At 36.0% G+C, this 17668-nt stretch overlaps 1 protein-coding gene across 8 annotated transcripts in view; it reads left to right on the top strand.

Moving 5' to 3' along the window:
• Macrod2 (mono-ADP ribosylhydrolase 2) overlaps positions 1-17668 on the top strand; it is a 1889233-nt gene that overhangs the window by 398698 nt on the left and 1472867 nt on the right. For all 8 annotated transcript variants that reach the window (XM_085696807.2, XM_085696806.2, XM_085696803.2 and 5 more), the window contains exon 4: positions 17213-17242. In XM_085696807.2, coding sequence (XP_085552933.2) covers positions 17213-17242 — 30 coding nt within the window. The remainder of the gene's footprint in view (positions 1-17212; positions 17243-17668) is intronic.

Here is a 17668-nt window from a genome sequence, read left to right as displayed (position 1 = left end):
AAACAATGAATTCCCCAAGAGTTCTTGAAGATTAATCATCATTATCACAATTTCAGTCATTTCTGTAGCCAGCATATTCTACTCAGTGAGTAATAGACACACTGTTACTGTTCTAAGGTTACAAAGGTACAGGTTGAAATTTCATCCAGAAAATGTATTCACAGGACTCAGATATGGAACTTTCACATGAACATTTAGACATCAAAAGATTTTAGACAAAAGCTTTCAGAATGTTTTTAAATCGTCTCTCTCTTTGTTCCAACATGCCACATTTCAAAATGTAGTATTTAAGTGTCCTCGTTTGAATACTATTCAATAGAGGTTGGAGAACTAATTTAAAAATTGAATTACTCACATTTTGACTTGAAACTAAATTTAATGTTTGCTAATCAAGTTTTAAAATAGATTTATATAATAAAATATTGAATGATATATTTTCTATTTCCTTGGGGCTGTAAACTAAGATTCAAAGCTAAGGGGAAAGATGTACCAGTTGCAATCTGCTCACAACTGGTAGTCAGAGAGTGAGACCATAGTATCTCTCTCTCTCAATCTCTCTCTCTCTCTCTCCATCCATTCATCCATTCACCCACTCACCCATCCATCTCCCTGATTTTGAGACGTGATCTCACCATGTAACACTGGCTAACCTGGAACTCACAATAATCTATTTACCTCAGCTCCCAGAGTGCTGGGATTAAAGGCATGCACCACTACACCTGGCTTCTATCTAAATAGGAGTTCTCCACTGTTAGTCCATGATTGCACCGGTTTTTGAATCCTTAGCAAGCATATGTAGAGATGGAAATCAGTTTGGAGGATATTCATTAAGGAGCATTCTTGGATAAAAGTCTGTGGAAGGACGGGAAAGGGGATTAAACTCAGAAGGCAGAGGGCTGTGCTGTATTCTCGGCAAAGGGTTCCATTGAGCAAACAGAAGGTGAATGGCTCTTCAGAGGTGGGATAAAGACAGGGCCTTTCAATGTCATGGTCAGGGAGATCAGGCCTTATGTCCACAAGTTACCGGATATGAGTCATCCGGTAAGCCATCGACATCTGAGTGAGATAGCTCCTTAAATTTGAGAGCCTGGGAGGCCACCAGCTAAGAGCCATGGCTGTCGTTTGTAGTAGCCTCCTCTTATGTACAAATTCTGTTTCTTTCCAGCAGCTCTCAATACTTTTTTTCTTCATCTTCAAAATTTGGAGTTTAATTATCCTGAGTGTTGCCGTGAATTTTCCTTGGACGTATCTTACTTGGGGTTTGCTGCATGAGTGTGAACCTGTATTTTAACCTCATTTGTGACACTCTCAGCCACCATTTCTTCAGCTTCTCTTTCAGCCCCACTTTCCCAACTTGAGGGATCTTTTGGGTATCACACCAATCCCGAGGCTCTGTTTAGTTTAGAAGACTTATTCTCCCGGAAGTCCTCCAGTGACTGTTCACTGAGGCTTCACTCATGGCTCTGACCTACTCCAGTTGAATGTGGTTCTAATGACAATTTAATTAACAGGCTAGCTGTGGGCTTTTTTTTTTTTTGATAGTCTTTGTGTATCTGGTATGCTCCACTTCTGCTGTTTCCTCCTGGTGCTGCTTGAGGAACTAGGAAGATATTCCCTAGGTCAAGTGTTCTGACGGCTCTGGTTAGGAAGAGCAAGTCTTAAGCTGGTAGGCTGGAGAGATGGAGAGTGCTTTGTGGCTTGGCTTCTTTTATGGCCAGGATACTTTCTTTTCCAACAACTTTGCCATTTCTTGGTAGAGTAGTAAATTCTTAGGTCTGCTGGAGAAGGAATGACGTCTGAGGCCAGAAACTTGTTAAAACGATGTGTTCCCCACCTGTGGGGAAGAGAAATTTTTTGTAGGGCTGGGTGCTTGTGACAAAGTCTTTGTTTCAGGTCCCCCTCCACAAGGTATTGGAGTCCCTTCGTGTAGGAAGGACTCATGCCTATGAGCTCCCCTGTCAGGGGATGTTAGAAGTCAGGTCCTCTTTGCCCAGAGAAGGAGGAGGAAGAGGGGGAAGAGGAGGAGTAGGAGGTTCGTATCCAGCAAGGCAGGATGACACTTTCCTTGTAAGCTTGCTAGCTTATCTTCAGTGGTACTCCTGAGAGATGTTTCCTACTGATGCTGTTGGCTCACTTCCTGCTGTCAATGGAACTGTTGTACAGCTGTGGGGGAGACGAGGCTAATTGGGATGTCTTCTATTGTTCTACTGCTTTGTTGGGTGCTATGATGGGCCACCATCTTTCTTAAATGGGGTTGTATGGTGCCCACAGACTATGTAGCTCATTCGTTCCTGTGACCCCTAATCTGCTCATCTTCCTCTTTATACCTTTCAGATTTCTCCTCAGGCTGCCCTTTCCACCGTTTCCAGGACTTATAGTTGTATTCAGAGGGAGTAGGGTGGGCATGCGGGGACCAAAAGAAAGGAACCAGTGCCATCTTGTCTAGACTACTAGTCTGTCAGGTCAAGTCTGTAAAATAGGTTATAAAGTATCATCAACTAGTAAAACTGTTTTCCTTAAAGGATTTTAAGAATAAGGACTCTGACATTTAAATAGTAAATGTATTTCTCCACATGTTGATGTCCTTTTGTACATATGTGTGGAGGCCGGAAATTGATATTGGGTATTTTCTTTCGAAAGTCTGCACTCTTGCTTTTAGAGAAGCTTTCACTGAAGTTGAGCTCACAGTTGGCTAGACTGGTAGGCCTGGAAGCTTCCAGAATCTGCCTGCCTATACTTCAAGAGTAGAGATGACAGACATCTGTTGAGGCACCAGGCTTTTATGTAGCTGCTGGGCATCTGAACTTAGGTCCTTGCTCTAGCAAAACAAGCCTCTACCTCCCGAGAGCCATCTTCAGCCCCCTACTAAATGTATCTATTGTGTTATAAAATAACAATTAATAGATATGTTACAGTTATTTGACACAGTATTTTATTTAGCTATATATTTCCAGTAGGTATTCTAGCCATATAGTGTAGTTACTTAACAAATAGCAGGTAAATAATTAAATTATAGTATAGATTATATTGTATATGTAACATATATAGCATGTATGACATATATAACATATTCATATGGTTTAATTATATTTATTTTTATCCTATGTGAGTAAATGCCTGTTTATATGCATATGGACCATGTGTGTTCCTGGTTATCTGTGGAAGCCAGAAGAGGAAATTGGTTCCCCTGAAACTGGAGTTGTAGGTGATTGTGATCAACCTTATGTGGGTGATGGGCCCTCTGCAATAGCAGCAAGTGTTTTTAACTGCTGAGCCATCAATTCAGTCCTATGTTTTATAATTCTGTGTGATAAAAATTGAAGCATACATAGCCCTGCCTAAATTAGAAACTACTGGAGAAATTAGGGGCCTATGCTTTCTTTGGTCAGCACCAAATCCATTATGTCCATAGATTATGGGGTAAAGATTTAAAACGGTTAGCACTTGTTGCTCCCATTTTCCTTCTGACGTTTGGGTATTACAAAGTGACTTATAGTTGAAAGTATTTTTAGTAAGTACTACTTAGTTATCCTGTGAGAATTATGAAATAATAATAATAATTTTAAAAAAAGGCTCAGTAGTCAGTAATCAGCTTCTCACCAATGATAATACGTTTGTCTGAGATTAATATCAGTGCTTTCCAATGCACCAGAATAAAACTAATCTCTATTATAGAATCCACAGCTGGCCTGATGAACCATAATAAGGAAAAGTAATTACTATTTTTTGATATCCAGAAAATGCAAATTATATTTTGTCTCCAGAGCATAGAACAAAGAGGGTCTTTGTTGATAAATGACTAAATTTGCTGTTTATGAAGTTATATTTTTTGATGTTTCAGATGAGCGTTGTGAAGATTTATAGCTGACATAAACATAATATACTTGCAATCTTAAAATTTAAATTTTATTAATAAGTGTGTGTATATATATATATATATGTTCAGTTTGTGTAACTTAGAAATAGGAAAGTTTGTTACTATGAGTTTTGCTAGCTACAGTTAATAAAAAAATTTATTACTTGATAGTACCAAATACAAGCATGAGAAGTATGGGAGGCAGAAAGCACAGTGGACTTTCGTTTGTGTCTTTCACTGTAAACATCTAAGATTGATAAGGTGTTATTTCTGGGTGCCAGAAGAAAGAATTCTGAAAAATAGATACACTTAACGAAGTGATAAGTGTTTGAGGTTATATATATTTTTAGCCTGATTTTAACATTGCAATGTATACATACATGGAAATATCACATTACTCCATATGTTCAATGTTTATGTGCCAGGTAAAAGTAATAAAAGTAAAATAATATCTTAGTTTATTCAGTTTCATTTTCTTGATGAATAAGGTATGGGTGATTATTGTCTTGAACGTGATCATTCTTAAGCATTGATAGTTAAGAAATATAATCCCCATGGATAGCAATTTATATAAATGTATATGTATCTTATATATTGTTTATATTACTTAAGTCATAAAAGTTTTTCAGCATTCAGAATACTTTTGGCTATGTTATCATAATATAAACTAAATGTTTCAAATGAGTTTTTCCTGATAAGTAATTATAACTTCTTGGAAATGTAGATTGTGTATTAATATAAAAATGTCAGTAAATGATATGGGGAAAGTATAAAATATTTTTATAATTTTAATTCACATCACACATGTAAATGCTTTCTGTTTTTCACAATCTAATTAGATTAAAAATCAGTTATATTACATTTAATATTGGTATTATTATAATAATTGGATTTTTTTATTTTGAAAATCACTTGAGAGAAGTGTTGTTCCTTGATAGATAATCTGGTGTCCTAGAAAAATACTCATTTGGTTTTGACTGAAGTGTTATAAACATGGGATTTAGTGTTGACCTCCCAACCCATGACCATGGGCAAATAAGTTTAGTCTTATGACAGCCTAAGTTTCCTCATTTGTTGTAGGTTTACAAAATCACTTTGGGGATGATGCCAGACAGATAAAGTCATAATAACTGCTCAATAAATAATAGATGCTTAGGTCGTTGTCATGATCTATTTGTTGATTGATTGGTTCTGACAATGGTCACGTGTTCCACCTGAAGAAGCTTACTTAAATGCATGTGACCTTGTCCAGTGCTTGGTGACTCAGACTCTCTGATGGAAATGAGTCATATATGGTCTTATTTAACATCTGGGTAAGTTGATTATATCACAAGCCAAATTGGCTGCATATGGTTAGTTCAGAATTGTGTGATGTATTATATTGGGTGAGCAAGCCAGCTCAGCTCCTTTATGGCCTGGCACATTTTATTTATGCAATTATGCAGTAGGACTTCAAGAAACTGGAAAATGGATATGGCTTTAAAATGATGTGTTTAGATCAGGAAAGTAGGAACAAGATCTATTGAATTTAGTGTAAGTAGAATTGATCTTCCTAGAGATGTCCTCATGGACTAGCAAGTTAATAATAAGTAAAAAAGACAGAAATCTGAATTATATGTCTTCTATTCTAATCCTTATTCTGTCATTTCTGAGCAGCGAGAAATTGCAAATTTGCTTAAGACTGTAAACATGGGAGTAATATTACAGAATTTCACATAACAGCACCAATATTTTATCGAGTACACAGGAATCAACCATCCTGTGTTCCAATCTTTTTATCAAGAAAATAATGAACAATAAACAGTACCTACCTGGTCAGCTTCTTGGGGGCACTAAACTAATTAGTAATGTGCCAGGCATCTAATAAAATAAGTTTACACTATTTTTGTAGTGGTGATTGTTTGGGCTACAATTACAAATTTGAATGATTATCTGATGATTACTCTTAACCAATAAAGCGAAGAAAGCTTTCTTCAGCTTTCTGCTGCATTTGTGTAAAAGAAAGGGCTACCCAGTGATTTGTAGCACACACAGATGTGTTCAAATGCTGGTTTTAAATTAAAGGAAACAGAAAAGTCAGAATTATCATGGGAGCAAGTTATTTAGCTTTGAAATCCTGACTGAGCTGAAGCATTCTTATGTTTCTTTGTTTTCTTTAATCAACACTCCAGATCTTTTAAATAAGTTAATAGCTTCTGAAATTCATTGTTGAGCTCCTGAAGTATAGTTGAAATTCATAGTGAATTTTATTAGAGAGTAATAGAAATTCTTTGCTTATTTTTTTTCAAGTCTCCAGTTTGCTTTGAAATTCAAGACCTGTTTTTAGTTTCTATCTAGTAAACACAAGCCTGCACATAAGTGGCCTTGGTTTTACAAACAGACCCTTTTGGGCTGGTGAAATGGGTTGGAAAAGACCTTGTTACCCAATGATCTAAGCTTGAACCCTGAAACACAAGTAAAGATAGAAGCAGAAACTGACTCCACAAAATGGTCCTGTGCCTTGCACATGTAGCACGCCTTCTACATCATATACACAACCACCCTCTCACACAAAAAGTAAGCAAGCAAACAGATAACAGATCCTTTTAGTACTTGGGAGGTGAGCACGAATTTATTTTGTATAATTGGATACTTTACTGATGTGTTTAAGTCAAAGGCAGCCTCATTTATATGACAAAACACTTTGTTTTAGATTACTTATTGATGGTCATAAGCTAATACCAATGTTTCATGTGCCCCTAAAGTTATATTGTTTATGATAAATTTTGACTAACTTTAGCACATATATCAATATTTACACTTTAATAATTAATTAGACATTTAAATTTGAAAAATGTATGTGCCTTGTGACCATAAATATTTTGAAGGATTCATTCTATAAAATTAGTATGTAGACATGCAAATAGTAGTATATTTAAAAATACACTGTTCATATGTAATAGAAAAAATTACTAAGAACAATCCAAGTAGTTATGTAATAGGAATGATTTTATGTAGACATTATTTTGAAGCAAGGTCTCACCTTTTAGTCCTAGCTGACCTAGAATTTGTTATGTAGACTTGATTTAGTCTCAGATTCCCAGAGATCCACCTGTCTCTGCCTCTTGAGTTCTAGGTTTAAAGGTACACACTACCATACCCTTAATATTATACAAATTCTTAAATATTATATTGATATATGCTGTTTTTTTCGAGCTATGATGTATTCATGAATGAGAAGATGATGTTTTGGCAGTTTAATTTTGTAATGATACATAGACACTTCACCTAAGTGTCTATATTTTCTTTGAACAGAGAAAGTGTTGACCAGAATGGAACATAAGAGGAGTTTGGTTTCTTTAGTCTATTTGCTCTCTCACGTATCTTTAGTGAAAGAATATACTCAATTCTCTAACATGTTATGATGTAATTATATATTTCAATGTATATGTATATATCTTAATATATACATGTTAATTAAAATAGTAATTAAAATAGCAATATTAATATACTTACATATTAAGTAGGAAAAGTTTCCTAATTACTTAGGGACTGGATGAAGCCTTATATAATCTAAAGTAAGAGGGTCTGTGTATGGATATGGTGTTGGCTAGCCTCCAGTAGTACCCAGTCTGTATAAACAATACATATTAAATCAAGGTCCCAAGATAATTTAAATCAAACAGTCCAATTAGGATAACTCAGAAGAGGGCTTATTTATAAAGAGGTTAGGTCTAAGAGTTGGGGTCAGGTGTCCATGTGGAGGACCTTAAGGAATTGTTTAAAACCAGGGGCTACCAACAACGTGGCTGTTGCCACTCCAGGCCAGAGAGCTGGAGGAAGGCACAGGTTGTCAGAACCCAAAAGAGAGAAAGGCTTGGTGTAAACTGAAGAGCTCTGACTAGAGCAGTAGCCTTTGTTCAAGGGGCAGATTCTGCTCAAAGTCGGCCTTCCAAAAGTGAGTTAGGCACTCACTCTTCGCTCACCATCTCATGCCAGGGCACCCTTGGCTAAACCCGGCAAGAGCCAGGGTAAGAGGAGGCATACAGAAAATGAACTTCACAAAGTGACCCCGGGGCATAAGGTATCATACATCTTTTTAAATGAAATCAGCATAAGCAGAAAGAAAGAAAACAGTTAAAATATGAAAAATACTGATATCCACTCTTTTTATGGGCTTCAAGAACTGGATCTTTAAAGAACCTTGCCTCAAAGATAGAACTTCACTCTCTGAATGGAGATGGAGGAGGAGTGGATGGGGAGTGGGGTAGATAGGAAAACGGAAAGACAGAAGGGAGGGAAAACTGGTTGGTATGTAAAATAAATGAAAACAAGCTACTCAAATGAGTAAATAAATAAATAAATAACAATAACAATATCAAAATAAATCTATAAAGGCCTGTTCCTTGCTCGATTTTCTGCCAAAGTCCTACCTTCTTTTACAAACCCCAGTGACAGCACAGAGCAGGACAGGCTATACTGTGGCTAGGGCAATGCAGTTCTTCAAAATGGAATGGCCCATTACTTTGCAAGACTGTAGGCTAGGCCGTGATGCTTTTGATGATATGGATCAGAATGCAGGGTAAGAGCGATCACAGCTTAAGGTGATCTTATCGCAGCCTGGGCATGTCAGATGCCAGGGTGCCAGTCATTTAGCTCACCACTCTCACTCTTCTGCACAAAGCTGCAACATGACCATTATTTTTATCAAATAATTGATGAGCAGAGACTCTAAGAGGTTAGCTGATCAATTGGACTTTGAGAAACTTCCTCAAAGTCAACAATAGACTCTAGCTTCGGATCTAGATTTGCTTGGCTCCATCCCAGCACAGTTGCACTCAGGTGCAAAATTGTGGCCCTCTGATTTCCCCCAAAATGTGCTTTATTGTCTCATTCTTCCATTTCTTCATCTTCCATTCATTCTACTCTACTACACATTTAATAAATATTTATCCAGCACATGGTGTCATGAATCAGGCATGGTTTGCTGATTTCAACAAATGTGACCCCTGCCTTCATGGATTTGTTTTAACTTCATAATTGTTGAAAGGAAGCCCACTAGTCCCATATCCTTTCCTTTGGAAGTGCTTTGTGTTTCAATCTTTTCATCCATTGCTATAACTGAGAAGTATTATTTTAACTTATTTACTTAAATTACAGTATGATATAAAAGAAATCCTTCAAACCTCTTTTACTGCACAGAGAAATTGAAGGTATATATTATTATAAGAAAAATATAATAAGAAACAAGGGAATTGTACAATAGTTTTTAAAAAAAGGTATTGACTGGTTTTATTGAAACAAATTATCCAGCCTCCCCCAAAGAGTATGTATATAAAGGTGTGTGGTCAAGCTTATGTTTTAATCAAACTAAAAGTATATCATATTGTCTCAGATAAAAACATCTTCCAGTTTTCCAGCGGAAACTGGTTTATGTTCAAAACTGTTCTTGTCAAAGACAAGTTAAAACTACTCTTCAAATGTCTTTCATTATTGCAACCATAATAGATTTGAACTCGTACTTCCCCTACCCCATTTAGAAATGTTGTCCATTCCTTGCTTGGGGAACCTCAGAGTGGGTTACTCGAGTAATCCAGTTTTTGTAACTTAGCCAGTATTGTTATTACTGAAATTACATTTGATCCAGAATATACTGTCAGAAGGCTGAGACCGGCGTGAGATGAGCATGCTACATTCGCTGGCTTTGAGTTAACTCCCTTCACCATGGGATGTTAGGAGCCGCCTGCTGGTGTGTTTGTTCTCTTCACCATCAACTTAGTGAACTTCTGTAGAGCAGAATTCAGTAGATTTCAGGTATATTGGCCATGTAGCCACTTTGGAATTTGGGGGTGTACACACACACACACACACACACACACACACACACACACACACACACACACAGATGCTTACATGCTTGCAGTAGTAAGAAGAAGGTACTACTAAAACATCCAAGTTGATGTTACTGCTTGTTCTCCTGACTAGCTGGTCCTAGACAAGTGTCTCAACAATCCTTGATCCTCTTGAACTTTCCGTTTTTTTGTTTGTTTGTTTGTTTGTTTTTGTTTTGCTTTTGTTTTTTAAGGAAGGGATTGGGTCAATTCAGAATTTTCCAAGATCGCTGAGTGCTTAGAGTCAGCCTGTGAGAAAAGCTGCAAAAACAGGCAGCTGTAACTCTCTCACTCCTCACATGCACTTCGGTCAGGCTGAGTTTTATTCTCTATTGTTAGGTTTTGTTAATAATTCCAAGCAACTCTTGTAATTCTTGTTGCCTTTGTGACTCTGTATCAACACTAGGGGTTTTGTGTTATACCTTTGGCTTCAAAGTGAGTTCCAGTTTCTACAACACAGACCCTGGAATAGCAATGGTTCCTTTGACTTCTGCAGGAAGAATGAAATGAAAAAGTATTCATCATGTGTCTCTGCCTGCTTTCTACATGTGAAGCACTTAAGCCTACTTTTAATTTTCTCTTTGTCAACTTCAAAGCAGGCAGGCATACTGCCGTCCCTAACCTCTGGCATTCTGTAGAATTGGTTTGGAAGGTGTACATCTAGTAAAATGTGAACCAAAGCCTGTTGCCAAACTGATGGTTGCATTTGTCTGTGTGGCTTGTATTTCCACAGCTGTCAGTGGCGGTGGTCACTCCTGACATGAAGTGTTCTAGAGTCAGACACGTGCTTCGGATTTTAATTTTTTAAAACACTTCCTACTTTGAACTTCAAAGCATAGGAAATAAAATTTGTGTCATTATAAAGGATGGCATTTCCTTCGTAATAGCATGTTGTGAGTGAAATTGGTATTCTAAGTAGAGCTCCTGAGAAAGTTGCTGCCAACAATAATTTTAACATCTCATGTGCTCTATTGTAATAAGAAATCAGAATAAATAAACAGAGCTAGGTGGTCAGGATTCTGTTCAGATGAAAACAAGTGTAATTTCCTGTATAATACGATGAAAAGCAAACAAAAGCCCTGCACAAACACTTTTGATCAATGTTTAGAGACTAGTCTCCCAGCCTGTTGCTTGTTTGACAAGATAGTTTAGGGTGAGATAGAAATGAATCTAGAAAACAAATAATTACTGTGGAGATAAGACTGGATTCTTTCAGACTCATTAACTTCAAGAAGCATTCAAGCTTTTTATGTATTTTTTTAAATGCTACTGGGGCTGAAGAGATGGCTCAGTGGGTAAGAGTACTGACTGCTCTTCCAGAGGACCCGATTAGTTCTCAGCCCTGGAATGGTAGAGACTGCTTCTATCTCCAGCCTCAGAGAATCTGACACCCTCTTCTGACTTCCTTGTATATCAGACATGCAAATGATGTGCAGACCTACATGCAGGCATTATACTCATGCACATAAATAAATAGGTAAACAAATAAATAAAAAAATTTAAAAGGAAATGCTGGTGAGATGGTTCAGTGGATAGAGATGCTCACAGTCTATCCTACTACCTGAATTGGATTATAGAGACTCACGCAGTGGAAAGAGACAACCAATGACCCCAATTGTCCATTGACTAACACAAGCGTGTGCCTGTACCCTGCCCCTGACTCTAAATAATAATGAGATACATAGAATGATTGCATTTACTCTAAAGAATGAATGTAAGCAGTTGTTTAAGATTATAGGACAATTTTTTTTACAATACTCCATTTTATTTTTATTTTTTGGTTATCCTGAGATTTTTGCTTTTCCATATGAGGTTGAGTACTATTCTTTTGAGGTCTTTGAAGAATTTTGCTGGGATTTTGATGGGCACTGCATTGAATCTGTAGATTGCTTTTGGTAAGATTGCCATTTTTACTACGTTAATTCTACCTACCGAAGAGCATGGGAGGTCTTTCCATTTTCTGGTGTCTTCTTCAATTTCTTTCTTCAAAGGTTTGAAGTTCTTGTCATACAGGTCTTCTAATTGTTTGGTTAGAGTTACTTCGAGATATTTTATGCTACTTGTGGCTATTGTGAAGGGTCATATTTCTCTGATTTCTTTCTCAGCTTATTTATCATCCGTGTAAAGGAGGGCTACTGGTTTTTCTGAGTTAATCTTATATCCTGCTACATTTCTGAAAGTTTTTATGAGTTGTAGAAGTTTCTTGGTAGAATTTTTGGGGTTGCTTATGTAAACTATCATATCATCAGCAAATAGGGAGTATTTGACTTCTTTTCCGATTTGCATCCCCTTGATCTCCTTTTATTGTCTTATTGCTCTAGCTAGGACCTCAAGAACTATATTGAATAGATATGGAGAGAGTGGACAACCTTGTCTTGTTCCTGATTTCAGTGGGATCGCTGAGAGTTTCGGACAAGATTTTATTACACCAAAACAGTTAAGACTGAGTGGTCTTGTAGCCCAGAAATGTAAGCTAAGGTGGCTGCTATGCTGTTACTGATGCTGTTCTCCCTCAATCTGACAAAAGCCCTAAATCATACATAGTGCTCTTTTCACTGGGTGTAAATTTTCTCCAGGTTTTTTTATCAAATGAGAAAGATTCCAGGTTTTATTATTATTATTATTATTATTATTATTATTATTATTATTATTATTATTATTATTATTAATAGTAGTAAATCAAAAGAATTCGAATCCTGTTTGCTATTCCTGGTTGATTGTTTTCTGGTGGAATATAAATGAGATTACAATGACTTGTTCAAATTACTCAGTTCTTTACTAACTGATGTGCAATTAAAATCAATGTTGCCTGGCTTTTGGATCAGTGTTTCTATGATTTATATTACAGATTTGATTATTATCTTTTCTATTTTATTTTTTTTGCCAATCTTTTCTATACAAGATATATACACCATGGTTTTTTTTAAGGAAAAATGAAGAAAGTAATTTTTTAAATCAATTTTATTTTGACATAAAGTAATATGATATTGGAAATTGTTGTATACTTTTATTATTTAACAGGATGATTAGCCCAAGAAAATATTTCCTACAATGCACTAAAGTTTTGGTTTAATACATTAAATATAAATATTTATACCTATAAAAATTTGGTAAGTTTTTTTAAAAACTTAAATTTGGGTTTAGAAGGAACAGAAAATTCCCACAGACATTAAATTTGATCATTTCTATAATGTTCTGCTTAGTTTTGTGTCATCTTGATACAACCTGGTGTCGTCTGGGAAGAATGAACCTTAGTTGAGAAAATGCCTCCATTAGACTGGCCTTTGGATGATTGATGTGGGAGGGCCCAACCACTTGGATGCTGCCGCTAATGACAGGTGATTCTGGGTTGTATATGAAAGCAAGCTGAGCAAGTCATGGAAAGCAAGTCAATAAGCAGCACTCCTTCATAGTGTCTGCTTTAGTTCCTGCACCAGGTTCCTGCTTTGAGCTCCTGCCTCAACTTCCCTTAGTGATATGATTATTGGGCCATATAAGCCAAAAAGCCCTGTCCTCCCCACGTTGCTTTTGGTAATGGTTTTTATCTCAGGAATAGAGGTAATGGTTTTTATCTCAGGAATAGAGAGCAAACTAGGAATATACATATACATGTAAAATATGTATTCTATCTATCATCTATCTATATTTATATCTATCTATCTATCTGTCTGTCTATCTATCTACCTACCATCTATCTGTCTGTCTGTCTATCTACCTACTATCTATCTGTCTGTCTGTCTGTCTGTCTATTATATCTATCTATCTATCTATCTATCTATCTATCTATCTATCTATCTATCTATCTATCTACCTATCTATCTTGCAAGTTTACCATGTTTGCCACTATGAAATTAGCCTCAAGAAACAGTTTTCCTATTTATATTAAAACTTTTAATGTCATAAGTACCTAGACTATTCATCTCACTGAAACAAATAGTTTTGTGTGAAGTCAAAGCACAGCTCCATTCAGTTGGAATGGTTCATGTGAGTTGTGTTTTCAGTCAGATCTTTTAAATGATTACCGTAACTTCAGTTTTGCTCCCTACCCCAATAATAAATTGAGAATTTTATTTTAGGGAATTTGAAAATTGCTGGTTAGTGAGCATGTTCAAAGTAGAGTTTCTAAATCTTTTAATATAAACAATGATACATGTTTGTTTGTAATATTTTTGTCTTGTCTCCTGCCACCCACCCCTAGTGACACTCTCAGAAAAATCTGGAGCCAGATTACCAGTAATTCTGGAAAGAAAATTTGATGGATATATAGATACGTTTCATATGCTTTGAGTTACAAGCATTTCAAATAAACTTTAGGAGCTCTATAATAGTCTTTGATTTTAGACATTAGCTAGGGCCAAGGATAGGTTCTTCTGTACGTCAACAAATAAGTACTTCTTCTATGAAAAGAGAATTGGCTAAGCTCACCAATTATCTCACAATTTAAAACATGTATTTAGAAATTATTTGATACAGAACAAACTAGTAAGTTCAGATCTTATTTTCAAGGAGCTTTTAATCTAATTGGGATATGTATTAATTCATTAGAAATAGTTAAGAAATAATCTTTGAACCCACAAAAATCATTTTCATTTCCTTAAAATGGAAGAAATATTAATTTGTCTGCCTAGTGAGTGCTGGATAGTAATTGAGGTGCTTTGTGGGGGCAGTGCCATATTAGAAGTCACTTTGCCTATTTTTGGCAATTTTACTGAAGAAAATTACTTCTATATTTGTGTTAAAGATAGCCTCATCTAGACATGAGCACAAATTGATATAAAATGACTTGATTGTTGGCAAGGATGGAAAGTCTAAATTCTACACCTACTCCTGCTCATCCACTGGTAAAGTGCCTGGTTAAAGAGATGGACTCTGGGCGGGGCTCTGGAAGCACACCACCTCCATCTTTATTGATGAGTGGTGTACCAAAACAGACTACAACACATTGTTGTGCTTCTCGGCATGATGTGCTCAGTGGAGAGCTATTGCTTATTTTTGTTGTTATTTGTTCCTAGGTATATATTTTTTCTAATGAATAAATGTCTGAAAATTGGAAGACAGCAGATGGAATATCAGGGTACTCGAAAATCCACAGGCAGATAATTCTCAAACATGGTAGAAAGTAGGTGTGCAAAATACCATGTGTTTTTATAAATGCTGTAAGATTGAGAGAATGTTGGAGTAACCAATAGAAATGAGTTGGTCGTGGAATTCACCTACCAGAAAGGAGTTGACAAATGAGAATTCTCAGTATTGTTTTCAGGCTCTTCAGCAAAATGACCTTGTTAGCAGTCACAAGGCTGAACCTTGATATTAAACTCTAGATAGTGTTCATGTAAATACAACACCTTTCTTGGTATGGCACCAGAGGGGTTTGGAAATGTGAGTGGTAGGAAGATGTCAGAAGAGAGTTCAGTTTCTGATTGGTTAGTGACACCTCTATTCTGCTTGTGTTTTTGAGAAAGCTTTGAGGGGAAAGGGAGAGTCACAGTTAGACAATTCTACACTTGGAAGTTTGCAGAAGTCAGAGTTTGATATTCTGATAGTGATGTATTGAAAGGACCTCCTAAGGCATTTGTGTCTATGCGTTTTTATAATATTCTCTTTGGTGTTGGAGTAAGCAGTACAACATCAAACATTTAGTCTGATTGACCTGTGAATATGGGCACATGTCCTTCACATGATCCATTATTTATTGATTGAATCACTAATACTAATGATTAATAACATTTACGTCTCTTATGCTTTGGCAATGTGTGATTTCATGAAATGCATACAAAAATTCAACAAAAAGACTCCTCTTTCCTAAACAATTTATTAAATTTTTAACTTGTGGTTGCGACCTGCTTTCATAATGCTGCAAAATCTTTTATACAACATGCATAAACAGTGCCAATGATTTGTAAGTGCATGAAATAAAGCTCAGTGCACTATATTGACACCTTGATTGCGAGTAATGCAATGTTGGAGCCATCTCTCCAGACCATGCAGTATATGCTGAATTTCACCTGAAGGTCATTGTTTATATAAATATAAGCATAACACTGTTTAATACTGCAGCCAGTTGTCTGCAACACAGCTGTTAAACAATTTTACGTCCTGCGTGCAACCCAACTTAATTTCCTTTTCCCTTTTTATTGATTTTGCCCTTTGACTCTTTCTTATGTGTATACAATGCATTTTGATTACTCTGTGTGAAACTTCTCTATCTCTCTCCCATCTCTATCATCTTCCTTCTCTCTCCCAAGCTCTTTCCTGGGTTCTGGACTTCTGGTTTTATGTGTGACCCATTTAGTTTAACCAGGGACATCTATATGACCATTGGATGGAACTCTCCACCAGAGTGCTGAGGTCCTTAGTGGGCTCACAACTGAAGCTAATGACTGTCCCTCTGTCTGAATCTGTCAATGAGTGTTTCATCACTGAAGGAAATAGCCCCTTTCTCCATCCATGATGCCTGTCCATTCTTGTTCAGATATGGAGCAGACACCTGCAGTTGTGGGTTCATGATTGCAATGTCTGTCCTGCCTAAAAAATAGCACTTGGCAGCCTGTCTCTCTCCCTTCTGACTCTTGGACTCTTTCCGTCTCTTCTCTCACTGTATTCCCTTAGCCTTAGAGTGGATGATATAAAGATCCTATGTAATATTAATTCCTTGGAAGTATCTTATATTTATTTGCCTTCCTGGAATACATAGGCTAAATTTCTGAATAAATAGGTGAGAATTCACATATCACTATTTAACGTTTCTATCGTTCTCCCAAATAGAGTCTATACAAAAAAATAAATCTGTTGGTTTAGTAAAAGTTTTACTTCTTATTGCAGCAAAATTTCTAGAGATTGTTTTGTTTGATGATGGTTAATTTAACTTAAATTATCATTATATTTTCTTGTTATATTGTCCGTTGAAATCACTGAAATTGCCTAAGTAGCTTTGTTGTATCTACATTTTATAAAATTGAAAACTCAGAAGATCAATTTAGTTACAGATGAGGAATAAAAGGCTTTCAATATGTTCTTACCTTGGTTACAAGGAAACAGATGATCATAGCCATATATGTGTGTGTATGTTTGTACTTGCAACTTGGTTACAAGGAAATATATGAACATAACCATATATGTGTGTGTGTGTACTTAACTTGGTTACAAGGAAACAGATGAACATAGCCATATATATGTATATATAAAAATATATGTATATAGTGTGTATACTTAACTTGGTTACAAGGAAATATATGAACATAGCAATATATATGTGTACTTAACTTGGTTATGAGGAAATATATGAACATAGATATTTGAAGAGAAAAAGGAGATAAAATAGGGAAACATTAATTTTTAGTGATAACGTCTTTGTATGAAAATTCATATTTTCTATATATGTCTTCAAGCAAGATACATGATCATTACTAGTTTCTGTTTCAACTATTCTGCTACACTGTGTCTTCTATATGTTTTAAAGTACAATTTCTTTTTTTTTCCTTAACAGCAAATGCCAGTCTTCTTGGAGGAGGAGGTGGTAAGTCCTGAACTTGGCTTAACTTCAAATACATTTTTGTTACATCAATGAGAACATGATTAGCAAGCTCTCTGATCCTTACAGCAAGCTATTTTTGCTATAGTTACTAACTACAAAACTAATATCCCAGAAAATATTTGTAATACAAATGCTCTGGTTTGAAGAATTATTGCTAACTGGTTTTTTTTCTTGTCATATTTGACGTAAGGGACACACACAGAGGCTATAATCTCTTGACATGAGCACATCCATAGAAGATGAGAGTCAATGCTAGTAGGAATGCTAAGGTGCCAACATGCTTGTAGGCTCTGTCTTCTTTTCTTTTTAATCATAATTGCTTGGTTTTGCTTTTCATGACATTGTGCCTAGAGATCATAATATCTCATCCACTTCTTTGGAAAACTACAAGAGAAATGATGTTTGATG

Source organism: Myodes glareolus, chromosome 10 (assembly GCF_982192425.1).
Source record: "Myodes glareolus chromosome 10, mMyoGla1.1, whole genome shotgun sequence".
NCBI lineage: Eukaryota > Metazoa > Chordata > Mammalia > Rodentia > Cricetidae > Myodes > Myodes glareolus.
This window is presented reverse-complemented; position numbering and strand designations above follow the sequence as displayed.